Source organism: Eurytemora carolleeae, unplaced genomic scaffold (genome assembly GCF_000591075.1).
Source record: "Eurytemora carolleeae unplaced genomic scaffold, Eaff_2.0 scaffold102, whole genome shotgun sequence".
Classification (NCBI taxonomy): domain Eukaryota; kingdom Metazoa; phylum Arthropoda; class Copepoda; order Calanoida; family Temoridae; genus Eurytemora; species Eurytemora carolleeae.
In genome coordinates this window covers 324,308-350,537 of record NW_019396136.1, presented here as the reverse complement: position 1 = coordinate 350,537, position 26,230 = coordinate 324,308, and the positions used below count along the sequence as shown (strand labels likewise).

At 31.7% G+C, this 26,230-nt stretch overlaps 3 protein-coding genes across 6 annotated transcripts in view; 2 read left to right on the top strand and 1 right to left on the bottom strand.

The window, feature by feature from the left end:
• The first annotated feature begins 319 nt into the window (after nucleotides 1-319).
• Nucleotides 320-5,548, top strand: LOC111696006 (uncharacterized). Its single transcript, XM_023465520.1, has 10 exons — nucleotides 320-779; nucleotides 1,920-1,973; nucleotides 2,046-2,117; nucleotides 2,968-3,071; nucleotides 3,193-3,251; nucleotides 3,347-3,426; nucleotides 3,680-3,751; nucleotides 3,992-4,042; nucleotides 4,372-4,452; nucleotides 4,985-5,548. Exons 1-9 carry the CDS (start codon nucleotides 724-726, stop codon nucleotides 4,424-4,426), a joined length of 603 nt encoding a protein of 200 aa, XP_023321288.1. The 5' UTR covers nucleotides 320-723; the 3' UTR covers nucleotides 4,427-4,452; nucleotides 4,985-5,548.
• On the bottom strand, nucleotides 5,549-18,936 carry LOC111696005 (golgin subfamily A member 4). Of its 4 annotated transcripts, none has more exons than XM_023465516.1 (5): nucleotides 18,829-18,936; nucleotides 16,609-16,725; nucleotides 16,028-16,099; nucleotides 6,957-7,995; nucleotides 5,549-6,355 (listed from the first exon to the last, which is right to left on the bottom strand). In XM_023465516.1, the coding sequence occupies exons 2-5, from the start codon at nucleotides 16,699-16,701 to the stop codon at nucleotides 5,760-5,762; spliced, it is 1,800 nt and encodes a 599-aa protein (XP_023321284.1). In that variant the 5' UTR covers nucleotides 16,702-16,725; nucleotides 18,829-18,936; the 3' UTR covers nucleotides 5,549-5,759. The 4 variants fall into 4 exon arrangements, with proteins under 4 accessions (XP_023321284.1, XP_023321286.1, XP_023321285.1 ...); XM_023465518.1 differs by lacking the exons at nucleotides 5,549-6,355; nucleotides 6,957-7,995 and adding exons at nucleotides 8,237-9,063; nucleotides 9,331-10,369; XM_023465517.1 differs by lacking the exons at nucleotides 5,549-6,355; nucleotides 6,957-7,995 and adding exons at nucleotides 10,446-11,298; nucleotides 11,376-12,414.
• Nucleotides 18,937-25,258: 6,322 nt separating this feature from the next.
• The window catches only part of LOC111696020 (uncharacterized), an 18,367-nt gene continuing 17,395 nt past the window's right edge, over nucleotides 25,259-26,230 (top strand). The window contains exons 1-2 of the mRNA XM_023465538.1: nucleotides 25,259-25,374; nucleotides 26,045-26,114. Of these exons, the coding sequence (XP_023321306.1) occupies nucleotides 25,259-25,374; nucleotides 26,045-26,114 (186 nt within the window). The remainder of the gene's footprint in view (nucleotides 25,375-26,044; nucleotides 26,115-26,230) is intronic.

Here is a 26,230-nt window from a genome sequence, read left to right as displayed (position 1 = left end):
GCATAAGAGTTTTACTAAAGATTAGAGTTATTTATTGATTGTCATTATTAAAAACATATATGGACTCATAAAGTGGTTTATAAGATTTATACTAAAACTTTAAACATTTCCTAAGCAGAAAGAAAGATATTTGGAGAAATGTTTCTGGAGTAAAGGAATTGAGTCTTTGTCACAAACTCTGATTTTCTAATCCCTATATCTTAAGATCCCAATGTCGCAGACCTTAGATATTTCAAACTTTGGATTCTGCTAGAACAAAAGTTTGAAATATCAAAGGTTTACACCTTTAGGTTGCAAATATATTGGCATTAGCAAATATGATTTTGTGGATAAGATTCAATTCCTTTAGTTTGTTTTGTTGTAATCTTTGATTTAAACAATACCTTTTTTTGAAAAATGTTAAAAATGTTTAATATTTTATTTACCACTTTATTAATCATAATTAGGCACTCTTTTTGCTAATTGATAAATAGTTCTCATATTTGAGAAACCTCATAAATATGGGAGGCTCGTTTCTGCAAAACGGAGGCTAATGGCGTCCTTGGGTACCTTGTCAGGTAGAAGAATAGAAAAGGGAATTATTCATGTTTTATCAATAGTTCAATTCATCTTTCATGGTTCCCTTTCACACATTTCTTAGTAGCACACGTGAAAGAATTGTACACTGTACACTGTACAATACTAATAACAATTGATTTTTATGAAGATTAGAACAATATAAAAATGTCGTCATCTTACAAAGTGGCGTTTCTGCCCATGAGAGAAGGAACTCGCACCAGGTAATTCATGTGATATATACCCAGGCGGGCGGAGGGAGTAGGGACAACAAGGTGGGATGAGATCTAGGTGGAGTTTTTTTTCGTGGAATTTTTTCGTGTTATGTCTGTAATGTTATTAATCTATGGATAAGTTTATAATTGAATAAGGCCCACTTGACGGAAAAATCAGATACAATGTGTCTCAGATCAAATGAAATCGTGCAAGATTTTTTTAATAAAAAGAAAATGCAACAAGATTGAAACATTTTTAAGCACTTCATAGAGCTAATTGCGGATGCTTGTTATTGATCATTCTGTTTGTATTTTGGAGTTAACACCGTTGAAAAATGTCCAATTTAATATGGGGCGTTCTTTAGGTTATATGTAATATAAATGTAATACTGAGAAAATGTTTTCAACAAAAGTTTTGAAAAACTTTAAGGTTTACGATTGGGCACAAAGATCCTTTAAATAACGAAAGGTTTTCTGAAAATTATCGCGAAGATCCGTTAACGAACGGGAAGAGCCACTTGTTTAGTTCTTTAACTGAACTGGAATTTAAAGAATTTGAGCGGCGGTTTAAATTTAAGCCGCGGCTTAAATATGGTTGGTTCCACTTAAAAATGTATCAAATGTTTCAAGATTTAAGCCGGCGCTTAATTTAAACCGGGTTTTGGCTAAAATTCTTTAAATTCCATCTCTGATTAATTTAATTCCCTTTTGATATCCTGTGATGCTCATAATAACTTTAATTGAGGGATTAAGCATTAATCGTCGATTCAAAAGTACTCACATTGGATATCAAGATATGAGTGTTCAATTTAACACAAAAGATCCGATCTCTGAACGGATTAAAAAAAAACGTGCCCAGCCATTAAATGTTTCATATTCTTTAAGATAGTAAACATTAACTCGTAAACAGCCGCAAAGGATTAGACTTCAGAGATGATTGTGTACAAGTTACAACCTTTTCCCTTATATTTATGATTCCCTGAAACTGAAGACTTTTTTTTGCCTGATAATTGATAAAGAAGACTTCAAGGCAGAAGACTTAATTTAACCTCAGAATCGTCAAATTAAAATTTTTTAGGAGGTGTCGTCTTTATTTACTCTCAACCTTCGTGGGTAACCCTGTACATTGATCATGATAAATGTATTTAGAGTTTGGAAAGAAGGATTTGACCAGAGGGTTGGAAGAAAACAGGACGGATTTAAGTATGCATTGCTAAATAAACATATTCTAAACAAGATGTTTCTTCTTAAATTATGTTTTTTTGTAATCTTTAGACATCAAAAAATAGAGTGGGACATAGAGACAGAGAGAATGGAAGAAAAAAAGTTTCTGGATGATGATAAAAAGTTAGTATTAGTTAGTATAAGTTTATAAGTTTATTCTAAATAAACAGGAATAATATCAATTGATGGAAAACTTAAAAGTCGTCTTTGACCTTAGAAAAAAGTTTGGTCGAACCTAATTTTAGCAATGTTCATATCCCAAGTAATTATTAAAGCAAATATTTGGCAAAACACATTTTTGGAAATTGCCGGACAAAATATTTCCTAAATTAAGTTGCCGATAATTAATGACGACTTTTAGGTTATAACTCAATTGCATGATATCATTCCAGTTTATTAGAATAGCACTGAATCAAGAACACTTTTAAATTCTTTTACTGAACTGGTACAGCGCTTGTTAATGAATGATTCTTGATCATGGAGAAATGAAGTTGGGTTTGGTTCTAATTGTAATGCACTCCATACTTCTAAATTCTAATAGAGCTAGACTTAATTTTATAGAAAATTCCCTTCTTCCCTTAACACGCTCTTAAAGGGATTGTCTGGCTAGTCATGGTAGTTGAGCTGAGAATGCATTATTGTAAGACATGCTTAGGATTCTTTGAGACCTATGACACATTTTTCGGTGCATAATTGTTCAATAAGGGCGCAAATTAAACCATCAATCATCCTGGATTGTTTATTCTGTTTGTTTTAAATTATTCAATAAGGACGAAGAAAAATGTTACTCAAATTCTACAGCTACTTAATTAGTTGTTTAGGAACAGGTTAATAAACTGAAAATTAGCTGTTTTAATCGAAAATAAGGAATCTTATTCAGTTCTTGGTTTCTGTTTAAATTGTCACAATCTTCACAATCATTTATCGTAGATTTGAATGAAATTTTTAATCAAAAGAAACACACTTTGTTAAGGTTTGAATTCCTAGTTTTACCAACCACCAGACTTGAGAAGAAAAGAAAGATTCTTGAGAGAACTTATGAGAAGGTTGAGATTAAAAACAGAAAAAAATCTATAGGTATATTTTGAAGTTTATAATTCCAAATACATTTCGGTAAAGTTACAAACATGCCGCATGTCTCAACATCCTAATTATTTTAAAATACTTTAATTCCCAAAACTCTGATCGTTGTGTTTAGACAAGTTTAGAAAGCAGTTGTCGGCTGAAAATGCTGTAGAAATTGCATTGAAAAATCAGGTGATTTCTTTCAATATTTAACTGTGAACTAGTGTTTTCATTTTTTTTTAAATGGATGATTTTTTTTAAATGTTGAGCGTTTAAATATATTTTAGAATGAATATGAGAAGAACAAAGCTAGAAATTATAAAACAAATATTCAATTTCCAACACCATTATCAACAGTGCGAAAAAGGTAGTACTTACTTCTTACGCGTGTACCAATTAAAGTGAAAATTCATGCAACTTAAAGTCACAAATGAATGCAATCTTTGCACGAAAATTCCACGTAACAGAATTTTGACTGACCCATCTAATTTCAATCAATATTCTTAAATTACAATTGTATATCAATTGTTCAAGAAATTACAGAATCTGTGTAAAAATTAAACTATTTGTTATTAATATTCAATATAGATTTTATTTAAGAAAATATATTCTATATTCAGAGTATTCTCTGGAAAGTGTGAAAGTAGACAACAACCTGCTGCTGGGGCATTAAGGATAAAATCTGGCTGCAGGTAAAGTGTTACTCTTTGACAAAATATTTCCCTTCTTGTAAGGTTAATATATTTCTGAGAAGTAAAATATCCTCGTTGAAAGGAAGTGGATATTTATCATTTACAAACATGCTCATATGAAATGTACAATTGTTGTCGCAAAGGAACTTAATGTTAATGGTTGACAACAATGTACAGATCGAATGAAAAGTAGATTAAGAAGAAGAAGTGTTTGAGATTCTTATAATTGTTCAAATCTAGGGAAGAACCCGAGTATAAGTTTGGGAAGGAAGAAAACAAATTTATAAACAGGTAAACTAACATATCACGGCATTCATGATTTTTTTGCTATTTTACTTTTCTGTCCCTTGGGACGTATATGTTCTAATTTTTTTTCCTGGATTATCAGAAAAGAATTAAAATAAAACTATTCGAAATTTAGTTTAATAACAATATCTGATTTAGGACTCTTAATAATCAACTTTCTGACTTTTAAGCTGAAAAAGTATTGCGAGCTATTAAAAAAGATTCGAAAATTATGTTTAACCCTATCCCCGCTGGGGTACTTGAAAACCAGGATACAGGGGGTCAAATTGACCCCCCCCCAGCGGGAATAGGGTTAATAGCAATATCTGAAATAGGACTTTGGACCTTCCAGCAGATGTATTGGAAAAAATGAAGAATTTGTCAACGTAGGAATATCATATTGCACAGTCACACAGGTATAATTATAAATGGAGTCGAATTCCTTATGTTAATGTGTCGTATAGCTTTATCAAAGTACGACCCAAAGAACTTTAAATCTACCGTAAGCTTGAAAATTGTTTTTTTTGCCTAAAATGCTGTCTTTTAATGTTATATGTAAAAGATAAGTTTGCACACAATGAAAGAAAAACAAATTAAGCCACAAACTGAAATTTATATCGTCCATATCTTTGAAACCTTATTGCGTAATTCTGTGATATTCTAAATTTTGATTATTTGATCTAACAGAAATCATAGCTTGAAATATCTAAGGTCTACGACATTTGATTGCAAAGGTATAAGAATCGAAAAATCAGAGTTTGTGGCAAAGACTCAATCCTAAAAAAAAATTGTTGAGAACCAAGAATTTAAGAACACCCCAATCTAAACACATTTTATTAAAAACGTTGAAAATAACATTTCCTTTCGCTGAACTGTGTTTGTGAAATTTTAACTCAAGACTGAAAAAACAAGACATCCATTACGACTAAATGACATAAATTTATTCAGAGGAACCAGAATGTTTTCACAGAGCTGATACCTATATGGAAACTTCCTGACTTATTAGTTATTTGAATATATATGCTAATTGTGGCCGTTTTGTATAAAAAAAGTCAGTTTTTCACTTAAAAATGAGAAAAAAGAAACGTAAATAACTTTGTGGATCAATTTTCAATTTGCAACCTGATAATGAAAAATTGAGTGTCTTTACTTGAAAAATGGAAATTATGAAATTTGACAAACTCTCGATAAATATAGAATTACAAAACATTTAAACCCGTTTTTTTAAAGGTTGAAAAGAATTAATACATATTACAATCTTTATAAATAATTTCTGACTATTTGTATGTTGTATAGTACATCTAAAAATTATTTCTTTGCTTTTCTATACAGTTTTAAACATCAAATTCAATATTTTGATATTCTTGAAACAAAACTGTGCTTACAACTCTGTGACTACAGAATAATTCTCTTCTCTTAGTTCCAATATATCTGTTTGTCTGAAATGTGTCTTATTCTTGTAAATTTAAAATCAGTTTAAAAAACAAGTATTCCTGCAATAAGAAATATTAATTACATTTACATTCAATATATTTATATTTCTTGTCAGTAAATTTTTGAATTCATTTCATTTCAATAAACAACAAGTCGTACAACAGCCACAAAAAGATAGGTACTTGATCATCAAGCTCAAACTACTTCAGGAATCTCTATTTTATCAGCCTTTGAAAGTCTCTGAAGCAGGTTTGGTTGAAAATGTTCCAGATTCGGATTTTTTAATTGTTTACAGGCCATCAACCAACTTCTCCTTCTGCTTGAAGATATTCTTGAGCTCTCCAAGTGTAGACTCCATCTTCTCCAATGAGAATTGGTTTTCTCCTTCAGCAGATTTATCCTTGGCAACCCATTGGTTCAGTTCAGTAACAGTGTTATCCAGTAGAGTCCATTCCTTGAGAAGCGTATCAACCTTAGCAACCCAGCTATCAGAGACTGCTTTCACTTTGTCAAATCGCTCCTTGAGAGCGGCTACTTCCTTATCAGCTTCACCATGAGTTGTCATCTTCTTGGCAGCAGCATCAGCAGCCATCAAAACCTTCAAGTAGTTATCACAGCTCTTGGCAAATCCATTAACCTTTTCATTCAAAGCCTTGACCTCATCCAAGTTGGATGGTTTAGATAGTCCTTCGATGCAAGCTTTTTCCGATGTTCCCAACCAAGGAGTGAACTCCTTGATTCCAGTTCTGTACTCGGCCCAAAACTTGACATCCTCAGAATATTTATCACACTCTGCTTTAGTTTTAGCTTGAAGGTCTGTAACATACTTTGTAATTCTGGTGAGCTCATCCTTGAAGTCCTGAGCATCTTGGGGAACCTTGTCACCTTTAAAGTAAAAAATAATAGAATTTGTTTTGCTATAGAAAACAGTTAAAAGAATAATACAATTTAGAACAGGTTTCTCTTCAGGTGTTCGTTTGGAATTTGAAATAAAAGAAAATTTGCCAAATTAGATACTAATCCGTCAAAAAAAAATGTCAGGATATCTAAAGTTTCTAAACACATTAAATTTTTTTGTCAAAAAGTTATCAACATGGGCAACTAAAAATCACTGGCTTATGCTGCAGAGACAATTAAGGAGAGTGTGAGAATTAATGACTTCTTATTATAGAAAAATGACGAAATCTTCCTTATTGCTACTTGGATAGGTATTTGAAGGGTATCCTTGTGAATCAGACTTGTCAGTCTTTAAATGGAGGTCACATGAAATTACGACATCAGTCTCTTTAATCATTAACTTAAATGCCATTGAATTTAGCTTGTCAGAATTTAGTATTTAGACAGATCATTTGTATTTGATTTGAAAATATGCTTGGTGGTTTTGGATCATTAAAATTCAATTTTATGTAGTGAGAAAATTGGCTTCTTTTAATTTCCAGACTTTGATTATTTGAATATTTTAGGTTTTTAATTGAAAACGAAATACCTTGAGGAAGGAGTTCCTTTTCAGTTTCAGCATTCTTCACCAAAATTTCACATTTGGCAGCAATATCTTCCTGAAGATCCATAGTTCTTGCAACTCTGTCTTCTGGAAGCATATTTCCGCTTGAATTTCTAATATCATCGAGTTCAGAAGTTGCCTTGTCCTTCCATGCATCAATGGCTTTCAAAGAGCTGTCAAAGTTTTTGAGCTCAGTGCAAAATTCACCTAGTTTGTCAACCTTATCCTTGAATCTACCATTGACTTCAAGCTTTTCACTTACTGCCTTGATTTCCTTCTCAACTATTTTCTTCTTGTCATCAGGCAAGGTGATGCACATGCATTTAAAATTGGCATTAATGGATTCAAAGAGCTTGTTAATTGTGTTATTTGAGCCGTTGTAAATATCTTGCCTTTTTTTCAAATCGTCCAGGGCAGATTGAAGATTAAATCTTTTCTTAACTCTCTTGATTTCCTCTTCAGCCTTTTCAAACTCAGCAGCAATGGATTCATTGTTCTCGGCATATCCAACCCATGCATCTTTTGTTTCTTGGAGAAGCTTGAGTCTGTCTTGTGCCTTTTGTTTTGTATCATCCCAACCAATTTCAATTCTCTGTACATGACCTTCAAGAAATCTAGGTTTGTCAGGGTGTTCAAGAATCTTCTTGCCTTTGTCGATAAGATCCTTTACAACACCTCTTTTAGTCTCAAGCTGTACAAGTGACTTCTCCTGCCTTTCAATGAGTTCATCAACATTCTCAACACATGACGGGGCAATGTCTCTGGTTGAAGACATCATAATACCATCAAGGAATTCAATATGGGGCTTAAGTTCATCACCATATGCATAGCATTTCCAGTATAGATCTACCATAACTTGGGTTTTTGTTACAGTAGGAATGAGCTCTTCGTGCTTTTTTATTGTAATATCTAGCTTTTCTGTTTCGTTCTTTTTTTGGTCTTTTGCTCTCTCAGCCATTAGAATTTCAAGAATTTGAGCCAACCATTTCTTTACTTCTGCCCTCTCCAAATCTTTGCAAAGAGCCTATCCATCAGATTATTAATTGTACAGCAGATTTAAGCGTGGAGTAATTACTCAGGTATACACATATTTTTTCGATTATATCTATGGGAAAGAATATTTTAAATTGTATTAAATGTTTGAAAATATATTTACCTGATTTGAATAGACATTTTTGTGTTATTAAGTTACCTGCAAACAGCAAAGCAATGCATAGCTGAATGATACTGATACCTGTTTTGTTTGAAAAACATTGACGGACAAAAAACATACACAAATTTATTTTATGAGGGTTAAATACAACAAAGCCATAAGAGTGTGGTTATAAATGATTAGTCTTCTTTAATTTCAGAAATTTCCATGCTTGGCCATTTTGCGCGTTATGCCTGGAGCATAGTAATTTCATTTCTATTTTTTTAAAGAGAGACATCAGCCAGGTATAATTTTAAAAAGTCATTCATGTCAAATAAGACAGAGCAAAGGTCTTTCAAATTATTTACAGTCCTTCAACCAATTTCTCTTTTTCTTTGAAGATGTTCTTGAGTTCTCCAAGGGTAGACTCCATCTTCTCCAATGAGAACTGGTTTTCACCCTCAGCTGTTTTATCCTTTGCAACCCAAGCATTTAGTTCGGATACAGTGTTATCCAACAACTGCCATTCCTTGACAAGTGTGTCAACCTTCTTAACCCAATCATCTGCAATAGCCTTAACTTTCATGTACCTCTCCTTGAGTGCAGACACTTCAATATCTGCCTCCTTATGAGTTGTCATCTTCTTTGCAGCTGAATCAGCAGCTTCCAAAACCTTAAGGTGGTTAACACATGCTTTCTCAAATCCATGAACTTTCTCTGCCAAAGCTGAGGCTTCTCCAAGGTTTGATGGTTTAGTAAGTCCTTCAGTAGAAGATGATTCTGCCTTGATAAGCCAAGGAGTAAATTCCTTGATTCCAGTTCTATATTCAGCCCAAAATTTAACATCTTCCGAGTACTTGTCACATTCACTTCTTGTTTTAGCTTGGAGCTCAGTCACATACTTTGTTATTCTTCCTAGTTCATCCTTAAAGTCTTGAGCATCCTGTGGAACTTTTTCTCCTATTAATATATAAATTGTAAAATGAAAAAGTTAAAACTTGTATAAGAAAGGAATTGAGTCTTTCCCACAAACTAAAATTTTCTATTGCCAATATTTTTGCAACCTGAACATGTAAACCTTTCATATTTCAAACTTAGATCATTCAATTAACCAATACCATAGTTTGAAATATCTAAAGTCTACGACATTGGGTTGTTAAGATATAGAAATTAGAAAATCAGAGTTTGTGGCAAAGGATCAATTCCTTTGTATGACTTGATATTAACCTTGGGGAAGAAGAGCCAACTCTGATTCAGCGTTCTGTTTGATAATTTCCATCTTGGCAGCAATATCTTCTTGGAGATCCATTGTTCGTGCAACTCTGTCTTCTGGGGCCATTTTGTCGCAAGAATTTTTAATATCATCCAGTTCTTTAGTTGCTCCAAGCATCCAAGAATCAATGGATTTCAGTGAAACATCAAAGTTCTTCAAAGAATTACAGAACTCATCAATCTTTGTGACCTTTTCTTCAAATTGAGAAACAACAGTCAGCTTCTCACTAAGTGCTTTTACTTCCTTTTCAATAAGTTTCTTCTTATCATCAGGAATAGTTAAGGACATGACATCAATATTGTGCTTGATTTGGTTAAAAAGACCCATCACACTGTCTCTTGTAGCATTGAAAATTTCCTGTCTCTTAGCAAGATCCTCAAATGCAGATTGAAGATTGAACCTTTTCTTAATTTTCTTGATTTCCTCAAGACCTTTGTCAATTTCTACAAGAATTGTGTCATTATTCTCAGCATATCCAACCCAGGCTTCCTTGGTTTCCTGTAGCAACTTAAGTCTGTCCTGAGCCTTCTGCTTGGTGTCATCCCATCCTACCTCAATTCTCTGGACATGTCCTTCTAAAAACTTTGGCTTATCAGGATTTTCCAAAATCTTTCTTCCTTTTTCTATAAGATCTTTCACAACCCCGCGCCTTGTCTCAAGTTGAACAAGTGACTTCTCCTGCCTCTCAATGAGTTCATCAACATTCTCTACACAAGATGGAGCAATCTCTCGAGTAGAAGAGAGCATTATTCCATCAAGGAATTCAATATGAGGCTTTAACTCATCTCCATAGGCATAACATTTCCAGTAAAGATCTACCATAACCTGAGTTTTCATTACAGTTGGGATCAGCTCTTCATGTTTCTTTATGAGTGCATCCAGCTGTTCAAATTCGTTTTTTTTCTGATCTTTTGCCCTTTCAGCCATAAGAATTTCTAGAATTTGGGCCAACCACTTCTTAACTTCAGCTCGCTCTAAATCTTTGCAGAGAGCCTGGACATACAATAAGCGGTTTCAGAAACATAAACAAAAATCTGTTAGGTTATAGTCACTAAAACAATATTAAACACAAGGTTAGAAAGAATTTAATTAAAGTAAAGATAAAATTAGTAAGTTGGAAGTAAGTAATTATCAGATAATTACTGAAAGGGGTTTACAGGGAATCACACAACCTTTTAATAGTATACACCTTGTATTTCACTTTTTTTATTGCATCTTAAAGCCACTAAAATTAATGTAATTTCAAAACATAAAGTAAATCATAAAAATTTAAAATCTGCATATGAGTTCAATCAGCCTCTTCTTGCATCATATAATAATTGCAGCCTACAGATTCTCGACAAGTTTTTCTTTCTGTTTAAAGATATTTTTAAGTTCGCCAAGTGTGGACTCCATTTTCTCCAATGAAAACTGGTTTTCCCCATCAGCTGTTTTATCCTTGGCAACCCATGCATTCAGTTCAGATACAGTGTTATCTAGCAGTTTCCATTCTTTCACAAGTGTGTCAACCTTTTTCATCCATTCATCAGATACAGCTTTGACTTTGTCATACCTTAACTTCAATTTGGCCACTTCCTCGTCAGACTCTTTATGAGATGTCATCTTTTGAGCAGCTTCATTGGCAGCATTCAGCAGTTTTAAGTGACTCTCACAACTATTGGTAAATGTAGAAGATTTCTGATACAATGCTTCTGCTTCAGTTAAGTTAGTAGGTTTGACCAATCCTGAAGTTGATGCTTTTTCGGCTTGTTCCAGCCAAGGAACAAATTCCTTAATACCTGTTCTATACTCTGCCCAATACTTAACATCCTCAGAGTAGCTGTTGCATTCTTTTATAGTTTTTTCTTTTAAGTCAAGAACATATTTCTTTATTCTGTTAAGCTCATCCTTAAAATCTTGAGCATCTTGAGGGACCTTGTCTCCTTAAAAAATTAAACATTTTTAATCCCTTTCTAAATTTGAAACTTAATTTTCTCATATTTGGTTTTGAAATAATTACCTTGAGGAAGGAGTTCAAGTTCATCAGCAACATTTTTGTTGATTATTTGAACCTTGGCAGCAATGTCTTCTTGGAGGTCCATGGTTCTTGAAACTCTGTCTTCAGGAGTAAGCTTATCACTTGATAATTTGATATCTTCCAGCTCCTTAGTAGCACCAACCATCCAGCTGTCAATTGTCTTCAGAGAACTGTCAAAGTTTTTAAGGGAGTTGCAAAATTCTGAAATCTTTTGAACTTTCTCATCAAAAATTTTGACCAGTGCTAATTTTTCTTCAACTGGTACAAGTTCTTTTTTAAGCTGTTGTTTTTTATCATCAGGCAAAGTAAGGCACATGGTGCTATAATCAGTTTTTAATTGATCAAACATTCCATGGACTGTTTCTTTTGTTTTGTTAAAAATCTCCTGTCTTCTAGCCAGATCTTCAAAAGCAGCTTCAAGATTGAATCGTTTCTTTACTTTCTTAGTTTCTTCTTCACATTTATCAAATTCCTCTGCAATTTTTATATTACCATCAGCGTAACCTTCCCAGGCAGCTTTTGTATTATTAAGAAGTGTGAGTCTGTCCTGCGCTTTCTCTTTAGTATCATCCCAACCTATTTCAATTCTTTGAACATGAGAATCAAGGAATCTTGGTTTGTCAGGGTTCTGAAGAAGAACTTTTCCTTTCTCAATTAGATCTTTTACAACACCTCGTTTAGTCTCAAGCTGTACAAGAGACTTCTCCTGCCTTTCAATGAGTTCATCAACATTCTCAACACAAGATGGAGCAATATCTCGAGTAGAGGAGAGCATAATTCCATCAAGGAATTCAATATGTGGTTTTAACTCATCTCCATAGGCATAACATTTCCAGTAAAGATCTACCATAACCTGAGTTTTCATTACAGTGGGAATGAGATTTTCATGCTTTTTAATGGTAATATCAAGTTTCTCCAATTCATCCCTTTTCTGATCTTTAGCTCTCTCGGCCATAAGTATTTCAAGAATTTGGGCTAGCCATTTCTTTACTTCAGATCTCTCAAGATCTTTGCAGAGAGCCTAAAAAGTTTGCACATAAATAAAACACACTGATTAACACACTTTGAAATAATGATACACTTAAAAATTGTATCTTCGAAAAAATTATGGAACAAAAATAAAGTTAAGCCCAAGTCCAAAACATGTGTAAAGACAAAATTCTAAAACATCTAAAAATTAATGTTTAAAAAGAAAAAGGTATGTGTAGTATATTTTTTGTAATTTGATGATATTTGACCTCTTAAAATTGATAAAATTTCATAATCAAAAAGGTATATTCAGAAATCTAAAATTTAAAATGCATCTGCATTTTTACTATTGGTGTTCCCATAATCGAAGTACAATATTATCTATTAATTGGCTTTGATACATCTCCACTATTATAGATTGTCTACGAGCTTCTCTTTTTCTTTAAAGATGTTTTTCAGTTCGCTGAGAGTTGATTCCATTTTCTCCAGAGAAAATTGATGCTCGCCTTCGTTACTCTTGTCTTTAGCCACCCATTCATTTAACTCATTAACTGTTGAATCCAAAAGTTTCCACTCCTGAACAAGTGTATTGACTTTGTTCAGCCAAGTATCGGAGACTTTTTTGACACACTTGTATCTATTCATAAGTTCTGCAATTTGGTCATCTGCCTCTTGGTGAGTGGTCATCTTTTTAGAAGCTGTCTCTGCGGACTCAAGAATCTTCAAGTGAGCCAAACATTTTTTATCAAACACTTCGATTTTCTCAAAAAGAGCAAGGGATTCAGGCAGAGAACTAGGTTTACCAAGTCCAGCTTTGGATTCTGTTTCCGCGCTAATAAGCCAAGGTGTGAATTCCTTAATTCCAGTTCTGTATTCAGCCCAATATTTGACATCTTCAGAGAACGCTGCACATTCTTGTTTGACCTTATTCTGGAGCCCTAGAACATATTTGTGAATACGCTCAAGTTCTTCTTTATGTTCCAACGCATCTTTGGGCACTGAATCTCCCTGTGGTAACAATTCCTGTTCTTTAGCAATGTTAGCTTCAATAATAAGAACTTTTGCTGCAATGTCCTCTTGGAGCTCCATGCAAACTGCAACTCTGTCCTCTGGAACCATTTGATGAGAGTGGTTTTTAATTTTGTCCATTTCTTCAGTTGCCTTCTTCATCCAATCATTAAGGCTCTTGTTCGTATTGTCAAAGATTGAAAGGTTATTGCAAAAGTCTTCAATTTTCTTAACCTTCTCCTCAAATGTAGACAATACAGCCATCTTTTCAGTAAGTGCTGCCAATTCTTTTTGGACCAGATTTTTCTTGTCATCAGGAAGAGTAAGGCACATAGTGTCATAATCTGATTTTATTTTGTCATAAACAGCCTGCAGAGATTTCTTTGTCTTTTCAAATATTTGTTGTCTTTTTGCAAGATCCTCCTTTGCTGATTCTAGGTTGAATCTTTTCTTTATTTTCTTCATTTCTTCTTCAGCTTTATTAAACTCATTTTCAATAATATCCTGGCCTTCAGCATATCCCTCCCATGCTGACTTTGTGTCCTGTAATAGCTTAAGTCTCTCCTGGGCCTTCAATTTGGTGTCATCCCAACCAACAACTATTCTAGAAACATGTTCATCAAGAAATTTTGGTTTTTCTGGATTTTGGAGAAGGCTGTTTCCCTTTTCAATAAGATCTTTCACAACATTGCGCTTCGTTTCTAACTGCACCAATGCCTTTTCTTGGCGTTCAATGAGTTCCTCTACATTCTCAACACAGGATGGAGCAATTTCTCTCGTAGATGACATCATTATTCCTTCAAGGAATTCAATATGAGGCTTTAACTCATCTCCATAAGCATAACATTTCCAGTATAAATCAACTTGAATACTAATCTTCTGAACCCAGGGAATAAGCTCTTCATGCTTCTTAATCAGAGCGTCCAGTTGGTCAAACTCATTTTTTCTTTGATCTTTGGCTCGTTCTGCCATGAGAATTTCTAGTATATGAGCCAACCATTTCTTAACTTCAACCTTCTCCAAGTCTTTACACAGACCCTGGATCATACATTTGTCAGTAAAATTGAGAAATTATAAAAAAGAGTGCAAGCATAATTTTATAAAACTGTAAAGAATGGAATATAAACGGATCAATTTGCATGGCTTTAAGAGACAAAAATTTGAAATTTTCCCTATTCTTGAACCTTGGACAACACTAAATAACCATGCTTTAAGTTAAACTGCTACCAATGTCAGCCATGTTAAATGATTTTTATAAATCAGGCATTACAAATTACATATCATAAGACATTCAAAATAATCAAATTGAAGAAAGAAGATAAAATCATCATGCAAAATAGTGCTAAAAAATTTTCCTACAAAATTGAGTTAACAGGTAAGATCAACACTCAACATACAGTTAAGATTTATTACATTCATGATTTTTAAGAAAGAAATGGATTTGTGTTTGTATGTCAAGCAAATCATTGTTTATCTATAACATCAAAGTTGATAGCATAAAATTTTTGCAAACAACTAGGATTATTCATTAGTATAAAGAAATCAAGATAAAAATCACAATTTTAAATTTTAAATATGAAATTGCTTTCGTAATTGTCGAGATCTTTACAATCAAGTTACATAGCTCTTAATATTTTAGTAGCTGCAGGCAAACTAATTAGCAAGAAATAATTAAGCATATAAAATAAAGACGGACAATAAACATTGTTACCTAATAAGTTTAGCGAGCTTATCCGCGTCCCTTTGTTACATTTCTTAACGATCTTGAAATCTTATAAGTCTATTTTGTGTAAAGTATGAAAAATTTAATATTGTTTTCAAACATGTAAAGTATAATACAATTGTTTTCTTCTATTAATATATACCATTATAATACTACAGTCTGTCTGGACAGTACATTTGTTGTGATTAATCTTAAATTTCATTTGCGTCTCACTTAATTTGACAGCCTTCCTTTTTTCCCCTTGTACTATAAACTACTTTTTTATATGTTAGGGCAGAAAATCTTGATGTTTGTTGTTAACTTTTTACAAAACATGTTTCTTCATATTTTGTGATTTTCAACGTTTTTACAATTTATAATCAAATGAAGGAAACTAGTGAATCCATACTGATTCTGTAGAAAATTTGAACAAGCATCAATAAACCCTAATGTAAATACCATCTATATACAAAAGTTTATTAGGAGATTGGATCCAAAGGTTAATTAAATAATAACTTGTTTCTGAAATTGTAACTTTTTTTTTTGATTTTTATTAGTTATAATTTTTTATTTATATCCAATCTTCTTATGTTATATCATTTATCTACAAATGTATATGTGATGTGTTAAATTTGTGTTTTCTATAAAAATTAGGTGTAAGGAGTGCATGAAAAAAACATGCATAAATATAATCTAAAAAATCTTGTAAAAGTGGTTTATATACTACTGAGTAACTACTAGGGTTTAACCAAGTTTAAAAATCATGCAAAACAATAAAAAATATATGAACACAATTCACTTCACCAGTATTAATTATCTTTATAAAAGTTGTTGAAATAAGCTTATTAAAACTAGTATTTAAGTTCAGAAAAGGGGAAATTTTAAAATTGATTGGTAATTTTTCCGTTTTTTGCTTTTTATTATCAATTTTGCAGTTTGTATAAAAATGACTTACATGAAAGTTGTCTCTCTCCCTCTTGAACTCAGCGGACGTGTATACCTTGTCAGCCATGATACGAGCAATGGCCTAGAAATGTGAAAATTGGGAAAAAATTGATTATTAATATACAATTTATATTTGTAGGGCCGAATGAAATAATTTCCTCAAAATCTTTTTGCATATTTAAATTAAACTAAAGCTATGTTAAAAATTCATGACCATCAAAATATTTAGCAAATTATGGTCTTAGTTCTATTTTTTCAATAATTATCGCTATTACATTTTTTCTTTTTCATATTTCTCTAGCCATATGTCCAGCATAAGTGACAGGCGCAATACTTAAATTTTCGATGAGTGGACCTGTATAGTCCTTTTAAAAAATTGCAGTGGGAAAAGATTATCTTTTTGGCACGAGAATTCATTAGTAGGAATACAGGATAAAAAATTTAGACTAAAATGTACCCTACAAATTTTTACAAAGCAAAGTGAGTTTTTACCAAGTAAGTTTTTAAAAGTTTTTAAAAAGTTTTAAAGTATCAAAAATAACAATTCCTGCTTGTAAAAAATCAGGCACATGGTCTAATTCAAGATCTAACCTTCTCAACGTTCTCCATCCACTCAGCCATCTTCTGGTGGCGCATGTCGTATACATCCTTGATGAAATGGTAGTTTTCCTGCCAGAACGTCATCTTGAACTAATTCGAATCAGCTGCCTGAAATAAAATAGATTTAAGTTTACTGACAACTGCAGGAAATGGACAAAAAAATCTTTCTGCTTGAAAATTGACATTCATTTGAATGGAGTGCACAATTCATTAGTACAAATAAGCTGGAATGCGGAAACTGTTTCAAAATAGAGATATCTTCGAAAATGAAACCAATTTTTGATAAATATATACTGTAGTTTTTTCCACTCGGCTTGGATTTTTCGTATTGTTTTCTTACATTTTAACATAACTCTTGTACAAAGTACAAATAAAATCATTCCAAATGCCTATACTCGAGGTAGAAAATTTATCTCTCAAAGTCAGTTTGTAGTAAGAATAAACGGAATAGAATTTTTGTGTCTATTATAGCGATTAACGATTTTTTTAGATACTTTTTTCTGCATTTTAACTTTAAAAAGAGATTGGCGCAATAAACCAACTATATAGTATTTATATTAATATTTATTTATTTCTTTTTGAATTATTAAAAATCTGAAATTGAATTTTTTCCTCACTGATCTTTAGGTAAAAAAGGCTTGGGAAGTGTGAAAAATTGAATATTTAAGGAAATATCAACAGTAAAGGTGAGAAAAGGGGAGAAATATGTAATCTCTTAGAACAATATGCATACATGGAAAGCAGTAGCACACCTTTTTCCAGGTATACATTATACATTAGCCAAGGAAAGGAAAGTCAGTAATACAAAAATAGGATGGGGGGGCAGGCTGTCAAGGACAAAAGATATTTCCCCCAAGGATACGTTGTATTATAGCCAAAAATTACTTTTGGGAAAGATATTCAGAACCCAATTGGCTTAAAAATTTCGACGATTTGATAAGAATAAGATGTATATGAATTGCGACTCACATGTTCAATCTAGTTTTGGCCCAATAAATGTTTTAAAGAAAAATAAATGATAAAAAACGAAAAGATGACATTTAAGTAGAATTAGTGACGCTAATGGGCATGGTTCCGATTTATTTTTCGACTATGGCCAAACAAAAATTACTTCTTAGTTTTAATTTGAGGAGAACGTTTTTATTAAAAGAATTCTTCCGACAATTTTCGTGATAGTTCAGAGATCTTTATAAAAAAAAAACCCTTTGCCATGACTTAAAACACAAAAAACGTATCGCCGTAGTATAATATATTTGTTTTGGCTTTTCTTCTTTTCGGGGATTATTACTTGTTTTTAGTTGAAGGTTGAAATATTTATATGTCAAAATCGAAGTAAGTAAATCTATATCAAATATATACTGGGTGTCCCACATCAAATTAGACCGCGTCAATGGGTCTAAATTACGATTTGGGGGACAAATCAGAAAATTTAAGAAGAATGAATCATTTTGAAAAATTTAATAAGGCTAATAGAATTTTTTTCTTGCCGAAAATGCTAGATTTTTTGAGTATTATTTGTGTATTTTGGCGTTGAAACTTGGAGATAATCTAATATGATATGGGACGCTCAAGTTAAAGTCAAATTAAAATCAATCCAAGATATAATATAAACTAATTTCAATTTAAAATTCTTAAATAAATATAATTAAAATCATAAAATTCTTAGACACGAATTGAGTCTTTGTCACAAACTCAAATGGTCTAGTCGCTATATCTTTGTAACCTTTTAAACCTTGGATATTTACATCTTAGATTATTTGATCTACCATAATTTATTGTTCAAAATATCTATAAGGTCTATCACATTGGGTTGCAAAGATACGGGGATTAGAACATCAGAGTTTGTGGAAAAGGCTCCATTCATTTTTTAACGACAAAAAAACTTTCTTGTATATTGGACCTATTTTGCGAGTAAAAATAATTGGTACGATTCTTTTAAAATTGAATCAAATGCTTTATGAGATGTAACTGTCATTTTTATAAACATCAACATATTTCATCTTTTAATGTGGTTTGTTCTCTGCTACTTTGCTGAATCACCAAAAGTGATCAATTCGAATTGCAATTAATGATTTAATCATGCCTTTATTACAACTCAAAATGAAAACAATGGTCGATGATCAAAACGTTTAATTTGGCTAACAATTATTTATACATTTGAACATTTTCATTATCATTTTTCTTAAATTTCTAAACTTTGTAGTTATTTACCTGAGTGGGTTGGTATGAGTATCTGCCCCAGCTATTCAGGACACACTGATCCCTATATTCTTTTGTTCTACCAGGTCAAAATGACCGGCCACTCAACAGCCTGACCTAGCCAGCGACCAGCTTGCCTGACCCGCCCAGCTAGTGTATACCTGACCTCTAACACAAGCAGGTTTAAATAAAATCTCCATTATTTTAAATTTTTGAAAATATTTTTGATTTTGGATATTTTTGACAGAATTTTCAGTTTTCATCCTTTTAATTTTCATGGTATATACATCCCTGGTTACTATTCTGGCGGATACAATACATTCTTGTTAGTAGATGGGGGCAATATTTGGAAATATTTAGAGAATTCTCGAAAGAATAAGCTTAAAATCAAAATTATTTGTCAAATATGCAATATGTGTACTGTGAATGCGTGGGAATTCAGAAGGGGGGGGGGGTGACTATGAAATGAAAATTGATAGGTTTCAAGATTAACAGTTGATATTGCGCAGCGTTTTTAATTTATATATTTTAAAATATCAACTATATACGAATGCGTCGAAAAAAGGAGGAGAGTATAAAATTTGTTGTAAATTACGCTTGTAAAGTACAGAGAGTAGTGCGGAAAAAAAGAGAATGGTAATGGAGGTTAATATAGAGTAGCACTAGACAAGATAGTATCAGGGAATAAAAGAATAAGACGGAAAGTTTAGGTTTGCCAGAAATAATGGAGAGGAGAAAATTAATAACAAGGAACTGAGTATGCAGAATTGTGTACAAATTCTTTAGGATTCATTTGAGACATATTAAACTTTTTAAAGATCTGTAAATCCACAGTTTGATCGCAAGGTCGATATTCAAAATCGTTCTTTTGGGTGGATACGTTTTCAGAATTGTTTTTTTAAATTATTAAATAGCGACAACATGTGAACACAATTCTAGAGTAAAAACACAATTCTAGAGTAAACTAATTAGTTGTTTAGGAACAGGTTGAGAAAATAAAAATTAATCTTATCATCGAAAATAAGTAATCTTATTCAATTATAGGTTTCTATAATCTCTCATTATTCACAAATATTTTCTGTAGATTTTTTGGAATTTTTTTTTAACAGAATTTGTAGATATCTGCAAACAAATTCATAGAAAATAAGAAATTCAATATAATGATGAAAACGAAATAATTGATTCTGACATTGATTTATTGACAAATTTCTTTTGAGAAATATGTTCCTAAACCACTAATTAGTTTACTGTATAGTTTTGACTTTATTTTTCGTCGTCGTTATTTAATAATTTAAAAAAACAATTCTGAAAACGTACCCAACCAAATTTATGATTTTGAACGTCGACTATGCACTCAAACTCAGTAATTATACATCGTGGAAACGTTTTAAATGTCTCAAATGAATCCTAAAGAATTTGTCCACTACACTGCATTCTGCATATTCACTTTAACTACCTTACATAGCCGGTCTGTCACTTTAACCAAATAAAAATATTCTTCTTTAACTTATTTACCCTTAGGGTTTCCATTTTTCCGGAAAAAATTTCCATTTTGGAAATGGAATGATCCGGAAATTTGTTGCGTAAACCAGAATTCCGGGATAATTCCGGTATAAATGGAAACCGGAAATTTTCCGGTTTACGTCACGTAAACCGGAAAAAATTCCGGTTTACGTCACGTAAACCGGAAAATTTCCGTTTTACGGAATGGAAACCATAAAATTTCCAGTTTCCATTTCGTAAACCGGAACTTAAAGAATTTTTCTTATTTTAATTAAATTACGTAACGATTCGTAATTCCGGAACAACGTTCCGGAAATTTCCGTTTTACGAAAAAAAACGTTCCGGAAATCGTTCCGGAATTCCGGTTTTCCGGAACCTTTTCCATAATGGAAATGGAAAAAATTTCCGGATCATTTCCGTACGTAAACCGTAACCCGGAATTCCGGTGGAAACCCTATTTACCCTTGTTTACTAACATATATTTCTCACCTTTCTTGTCAGTTAAGATATTTTGAATTACATTGACTTTCTACAATTGAAATAAAATTCACATTACTACTTCTACACCAATAATTTACCCTGTGAATTACTTGGCAAACTTTAATTAATTTGCCATTTTTTCTCGCAAATATATACTCTTAAGAGATTTATACGCAGATATACTTTTGCAATACTAATTTTCACAAGGTATGCAAACACTGCCTAAAGCAGTTATTTATTGTTACGGTCAGACTCTATATATAACCTTCACCTGTCTAGTGTCCCCTACCTGTAGAAGGTAGAACACCTGACACAGACATTTCTTTGTAATGGGTTACTATAATATACCTGCTGTTATTTCACCCAAGCGTGGGTTTTGACCGAAGTTTATATCTTCCCCCGAAATATTTTTGAATGTGAGGTGTATAATTACAAAAAATGCTATGTTCTATTTACTAAGAAATTAAGTCGTTGTCACAAAATCTGATTTTCTAATCCTTATATCTTTGCTGCCCAATTTCGTTGACCTTATATATCTAAATCTATGAATTCAGAGCTGGGAACTTTAGAATGGTGGATATCGGGATTAATGCTTAATCTCCAGATTAAATAATGCTTGTTCTCCTCTCGTTATTAATCTCCAGATTGATTAATCGATAGGGATTAAGAATATCTCATTCTAAAGTTTTCAGCTCAGATCAAATAATCTAAGTTTAAATTATCAAAGGTTTACACCATCTAGTTCCAAAATATTGGGATTAGAAAATTTAATTTAAACTTTAACTTCTTTCACAACATTTTTTTATTGAAACTATAGAAAGAGCCCTCGAATTTGGTCTGAAAGAAATCGGGGCACTGTTTTTATTGCATTAATAAAATTAGATCTGTGGAAAAAACATGTTCAGAAAGAATTAATCGTTCTTTTTGAGAAAAGAATAGAAATGTATCACTAGCATCTGAATATATAAATTCTCTATTAAATTTCAGTGTAAAAAAACATATGACTGGTCAAATCTAGGAGGGCCGCATTGACGTCAAAAGTCTAATTTTAGCTTTGACGTTAGGGTTAACACAGTGTGTTAGAGATTATCTCACAATTTACCGAAGCACAAACGAATCAAGCTCAGCTTTCTTTTTACTTTCAGAAAATCGATGGGGCATCTCATGATTAGCATAACCGTTGATAAGCAGGGGCATATCTTTTTTTGCTGCACCCCCTGCAAGTATTTTAAAAGAAAATTTTGCTCCGGGGGTCTTAGCTTACCAGCCTCTTTCCTCTTTCCAACTTTCTATTAGTAATCAAAGATGTGATTTCCTTAATAATTCGAGCAAAATAACCTTTGATTGGCATTGATACAAGAATGTATCTCTTGACAGTTTTTATAAAAAAAATAATCATTATAAAACGATAATCTCTCAGCTTTGTTTAGTTTATAAGCTTTGATCTGTCTAATACTGCTTTTCATGTTTAGACTTCTAAGAAGAATGTATTTACCAATCCATTTTATCTCTGCATATTTTGATAAACAAATAGGCCTGGTATCTCTTCATTTTTATACATCCATGACGTGTCCTCATGACTACTATAAAATTCCTGCTATTGCTCTGTTTCAATAGTTTTACTAATAAATAAATTAGTTATAAGAAACTTTCCAAGAAATGTCTTTACAGGAAAAACGAAACTGGGAGGTGGCCACAAATTTTATCTTTGTAACCTGATTGTGTAAAACTTTGATTTTTTTTATTTGGCCTATAAAAATTCTTATTTTAGAATATGAAAGGTTTATAAAGAATAAAAAACAGAGATGGCAAATTCCTTCCAAATAAAAAAAACGAAAAGTTACATTTGTTTTAAATATAGATGTACTCTCAAACCAATAGATGGCTGTCATGCTGAGGGAATAAAGTCCTACGACTCGTGTTTAAAATTACCGGAATTTTGAGAGAAAAAAAATGTTGGATAAGCGTTGTTTTGTAATATCATTTCACGCAACTATCATATGTTATTATACAGGACAAACTGTGTCTTGTCGGGTTCTTATATTTTCTTGTTTGTTTGAGGTTTAATTGTTTAAGTCAATTTCTTGAATTCAAAATGATAACAAACAAGAATGTACAACAATTACAGTACAAAACATATTGTTGAAAAATTACAAAAGTTTTATTCAATCAACATCAAGCAAGAATATATATGTACGGCTATTGAAGAAACAATATTTTAATAAAGAAAAAACTTTACTTTGGGAGGGAAAATAAGTTTTTTTTCCTTATTCCTATAAATGCGTCATTTACATTATAAACCCTCACTTTAAATTACGATATCAAAAAAGTTGGATGTCTGCCAAATAATAGATTTTTTTGTTGAATGTTATCGATTTGTTATCACTTATTTGTCAGCAATCCAATTTTGGCTGCCAAAGAATTGCAACTTTTTTTATTTAGAAAAATCGAGTGGTGGATATACCTTATTTGACCCAGTTCTAACAATATTTATTTATTAATAATGTTTGCAGAACTTCTCTGATCTTCATACTCTCAGATAACTAAAGGAAAGTTTGAGACAGATACAAAGGTTGTTTGCTGTGTACTTAAATCTTATCTTAAACATTGTTTGCATATTAAATATCTATAACATTTTTCAAACTATGGGTATTTGTGATGTCAGCAAAGCTTTTAAATGTAAACCACAGCTTACAAAGCTTTAAAAGTTTTTACTTTTGTGTGAAAGCTGACTATGAGTTGATGTATGAATATGTATATGATTTGATTCAATAATATAAAAAAAGAATAACAATACTTTTTTATATTTTTTATATGAGTGAATAAAATTGTTCAATATAACCGAAGAGACATAAATCGAAAAAGAAAGCGAATTTAGATTGGTGCAAAAATGTTATTTATTTTACAGTACTTTTAATATCCCAATATTTAAACAAACACAAAGTCTGCAAAAATGTGAGCGGTGAGTTTTTAAACATTAAAATAATTTCATAAACAGTTGACAGGACGGTTCTACTAAAACCACTATATATAAAACTGTACTGCAACTTCAAGGGGTTGGTACACACACTCAACAGACAGACAAACTGGTACAACTGTGCGACCTGTTTGCACCGCTAGTTCTAATTCTAAGTACAAGAAGGAGTAAAATCAAATTTATTTGGTTAATTTTTTGAAATTTTAAACACCTTGATATTCTTAATAGATCTTTATAAAAGCCATGTAAGATTTCAATTCTCTATGTAATTTTCTAAAAGGGTTATCTAAATATATACAGATGTGATTAGCTAATGGCACTTTCTAAAAGGAAAGTCGTACAAGTTACTAGAAAGATCCATTTACTAACTCTTTAATGGTATATTCAATAAAGTATAATTAGTTTATTTCATGCTTTGTTCACCAGCATTGTTTTAAATCTATACATACATATACAAACTATAGGCAAAGGGGAAAGCTTAACTATTGTTTTATTGTTGTATTGTACATTGTATTATATACCTAGAATAAAATTCAAGTCTAACTATGTAGTTTAGCCGTGCTGGCAAATAAAAAAATATATCCTTGATCCAATTTTTCAAGTTTGGTTAAAATTCTGAATTAGATCATCTTGACTTAATAAATGTTTCAAAGCAAAAATTAAAAGAACTGAATTTTGTCACAAACTCAAATTTATTTTCGAATCTATTTTCGAATCTATTTTCTAATCTATTTTCTAATCTATTTTCTAATCTATTTTATAATCTATTTTATAATCTATTTTCTAATCTATTTTCTAATCTATTTTCTAATCTATTTTCTAATCTATTTTCTAATCTATTTTCTAATCTATTTTCTAATCTATTTTATAATCTATTTTCTAATCTATTTTCTAATCTATTTTCTAATCTATTTTCTAATCTATTTTCTAATCTATTTTCTAATCTATTTTCTAATCTATTTTCTAATAGTGATGTTTTAAAAAGATTAACTATTTGATTTAACAGAATTCATATTTTGAAATATCAGAGATCTACAACATTGGGTTGCAAAGATATAGAGATTATGATATCAGGGTTTATTGCCAAAAAACACAATTCTTTTGCCTTTGGAAATAGTAACTGCATAACTATAAAAACTAAATTATTTTAAAAAGTTATCTTAAATTTTATTTTATTCATAAATGGGTAGCAACTGTGAGTGTGACTAGAGGGGGTTTTGTACACCAATAAGTAATAGAACCTATAAAGAAGAGGAGCTGGCTGGTTCTTGTACCATAATCCAGGAATTCAAATTTTGGCTCATAACCTTTTACCCCTTTAAAAAAATAGATCTAGGTTTTGGATGTCTTGGTAGTGAAATTTGATCTAACCCTTAATTATTATGTATATTTCTTAATTGGGAAAGGTACTTCCATGGAAGTGTCTATAAATTAGAGTGCTTACACCATAACAAAAAACTAAATTCACAAATGTTTAGAGAAATGGAGAAGGCCAAAGATTTTGAGAAAAAAAGAAATCTTTGCGAGCTCGGCCTGAAATACACACAGGTTTCCAGTGCCCACGGATTTTCCTTTGTTGGGAACACGGAACTTCCCTGGTAATTTTTATACTTAAGTTTCTTTCTATTTAATACAAAATTTTTAAAGTGAGTAAAATCAAAGCAAGAAAATATCAAGATGAGTACTTTTTGTCCCATACATTGCGAAAAAGAATTTCATTAATACAGTGTCACGTGGATTTAACGGTTCTGTTAATATTCCAGAAAGCTGTGACTTTCGACCACAATCTGACCCATGAAACATAATTTCTTAATCTCTTTTCTTAATTACTTTTTTTGTTGGCACATGCATTTTGAATAAAAATGTATAAAATAAACAAATCCGTAAAGTAAATGATTATTGAATTAAAGACCAAAACACTTTTGATTTCAGTAAAAACCAAATGCTGCTCCCTCTGGTTAGTCCGGCGTGGTTTACCCTAATAAACATGAGAATTGAGCGAGAAAAAAAGAATTAAATATTCTTATAGAATGAAAATCTGTTTCTTACAAATCGAAAACTCTTAGATTTGATATTTCCAAAATGTGATGTACCAATTATGAACCTTTTTAGTTTATGATGAAAACAAGGGATTTTGTCCCAATATTTCTCTATTTGGAAAGCGCTTATTTGATACACTTTGGGCCATTATTAGCTATCCGATATTGAAGAGGACTGATAAAATATCGTTTTTCAATTAAAATATTTAATATTTTTTGTTTATCTTAGGTATGATCGCTTATTTTGGTTCTTCATTGTTATTGCATTTACTATTATCTCTGTTTATATCACAGTCACGGTAAAGTATATCTCTGTTTATATTACAGTCACGGTAAAGTATATCTCTGTTTATATCACAGTCACGGTAAAGTATATCTCTGTTTATATTACAGTCACGGTAAAGTATATCTCTGT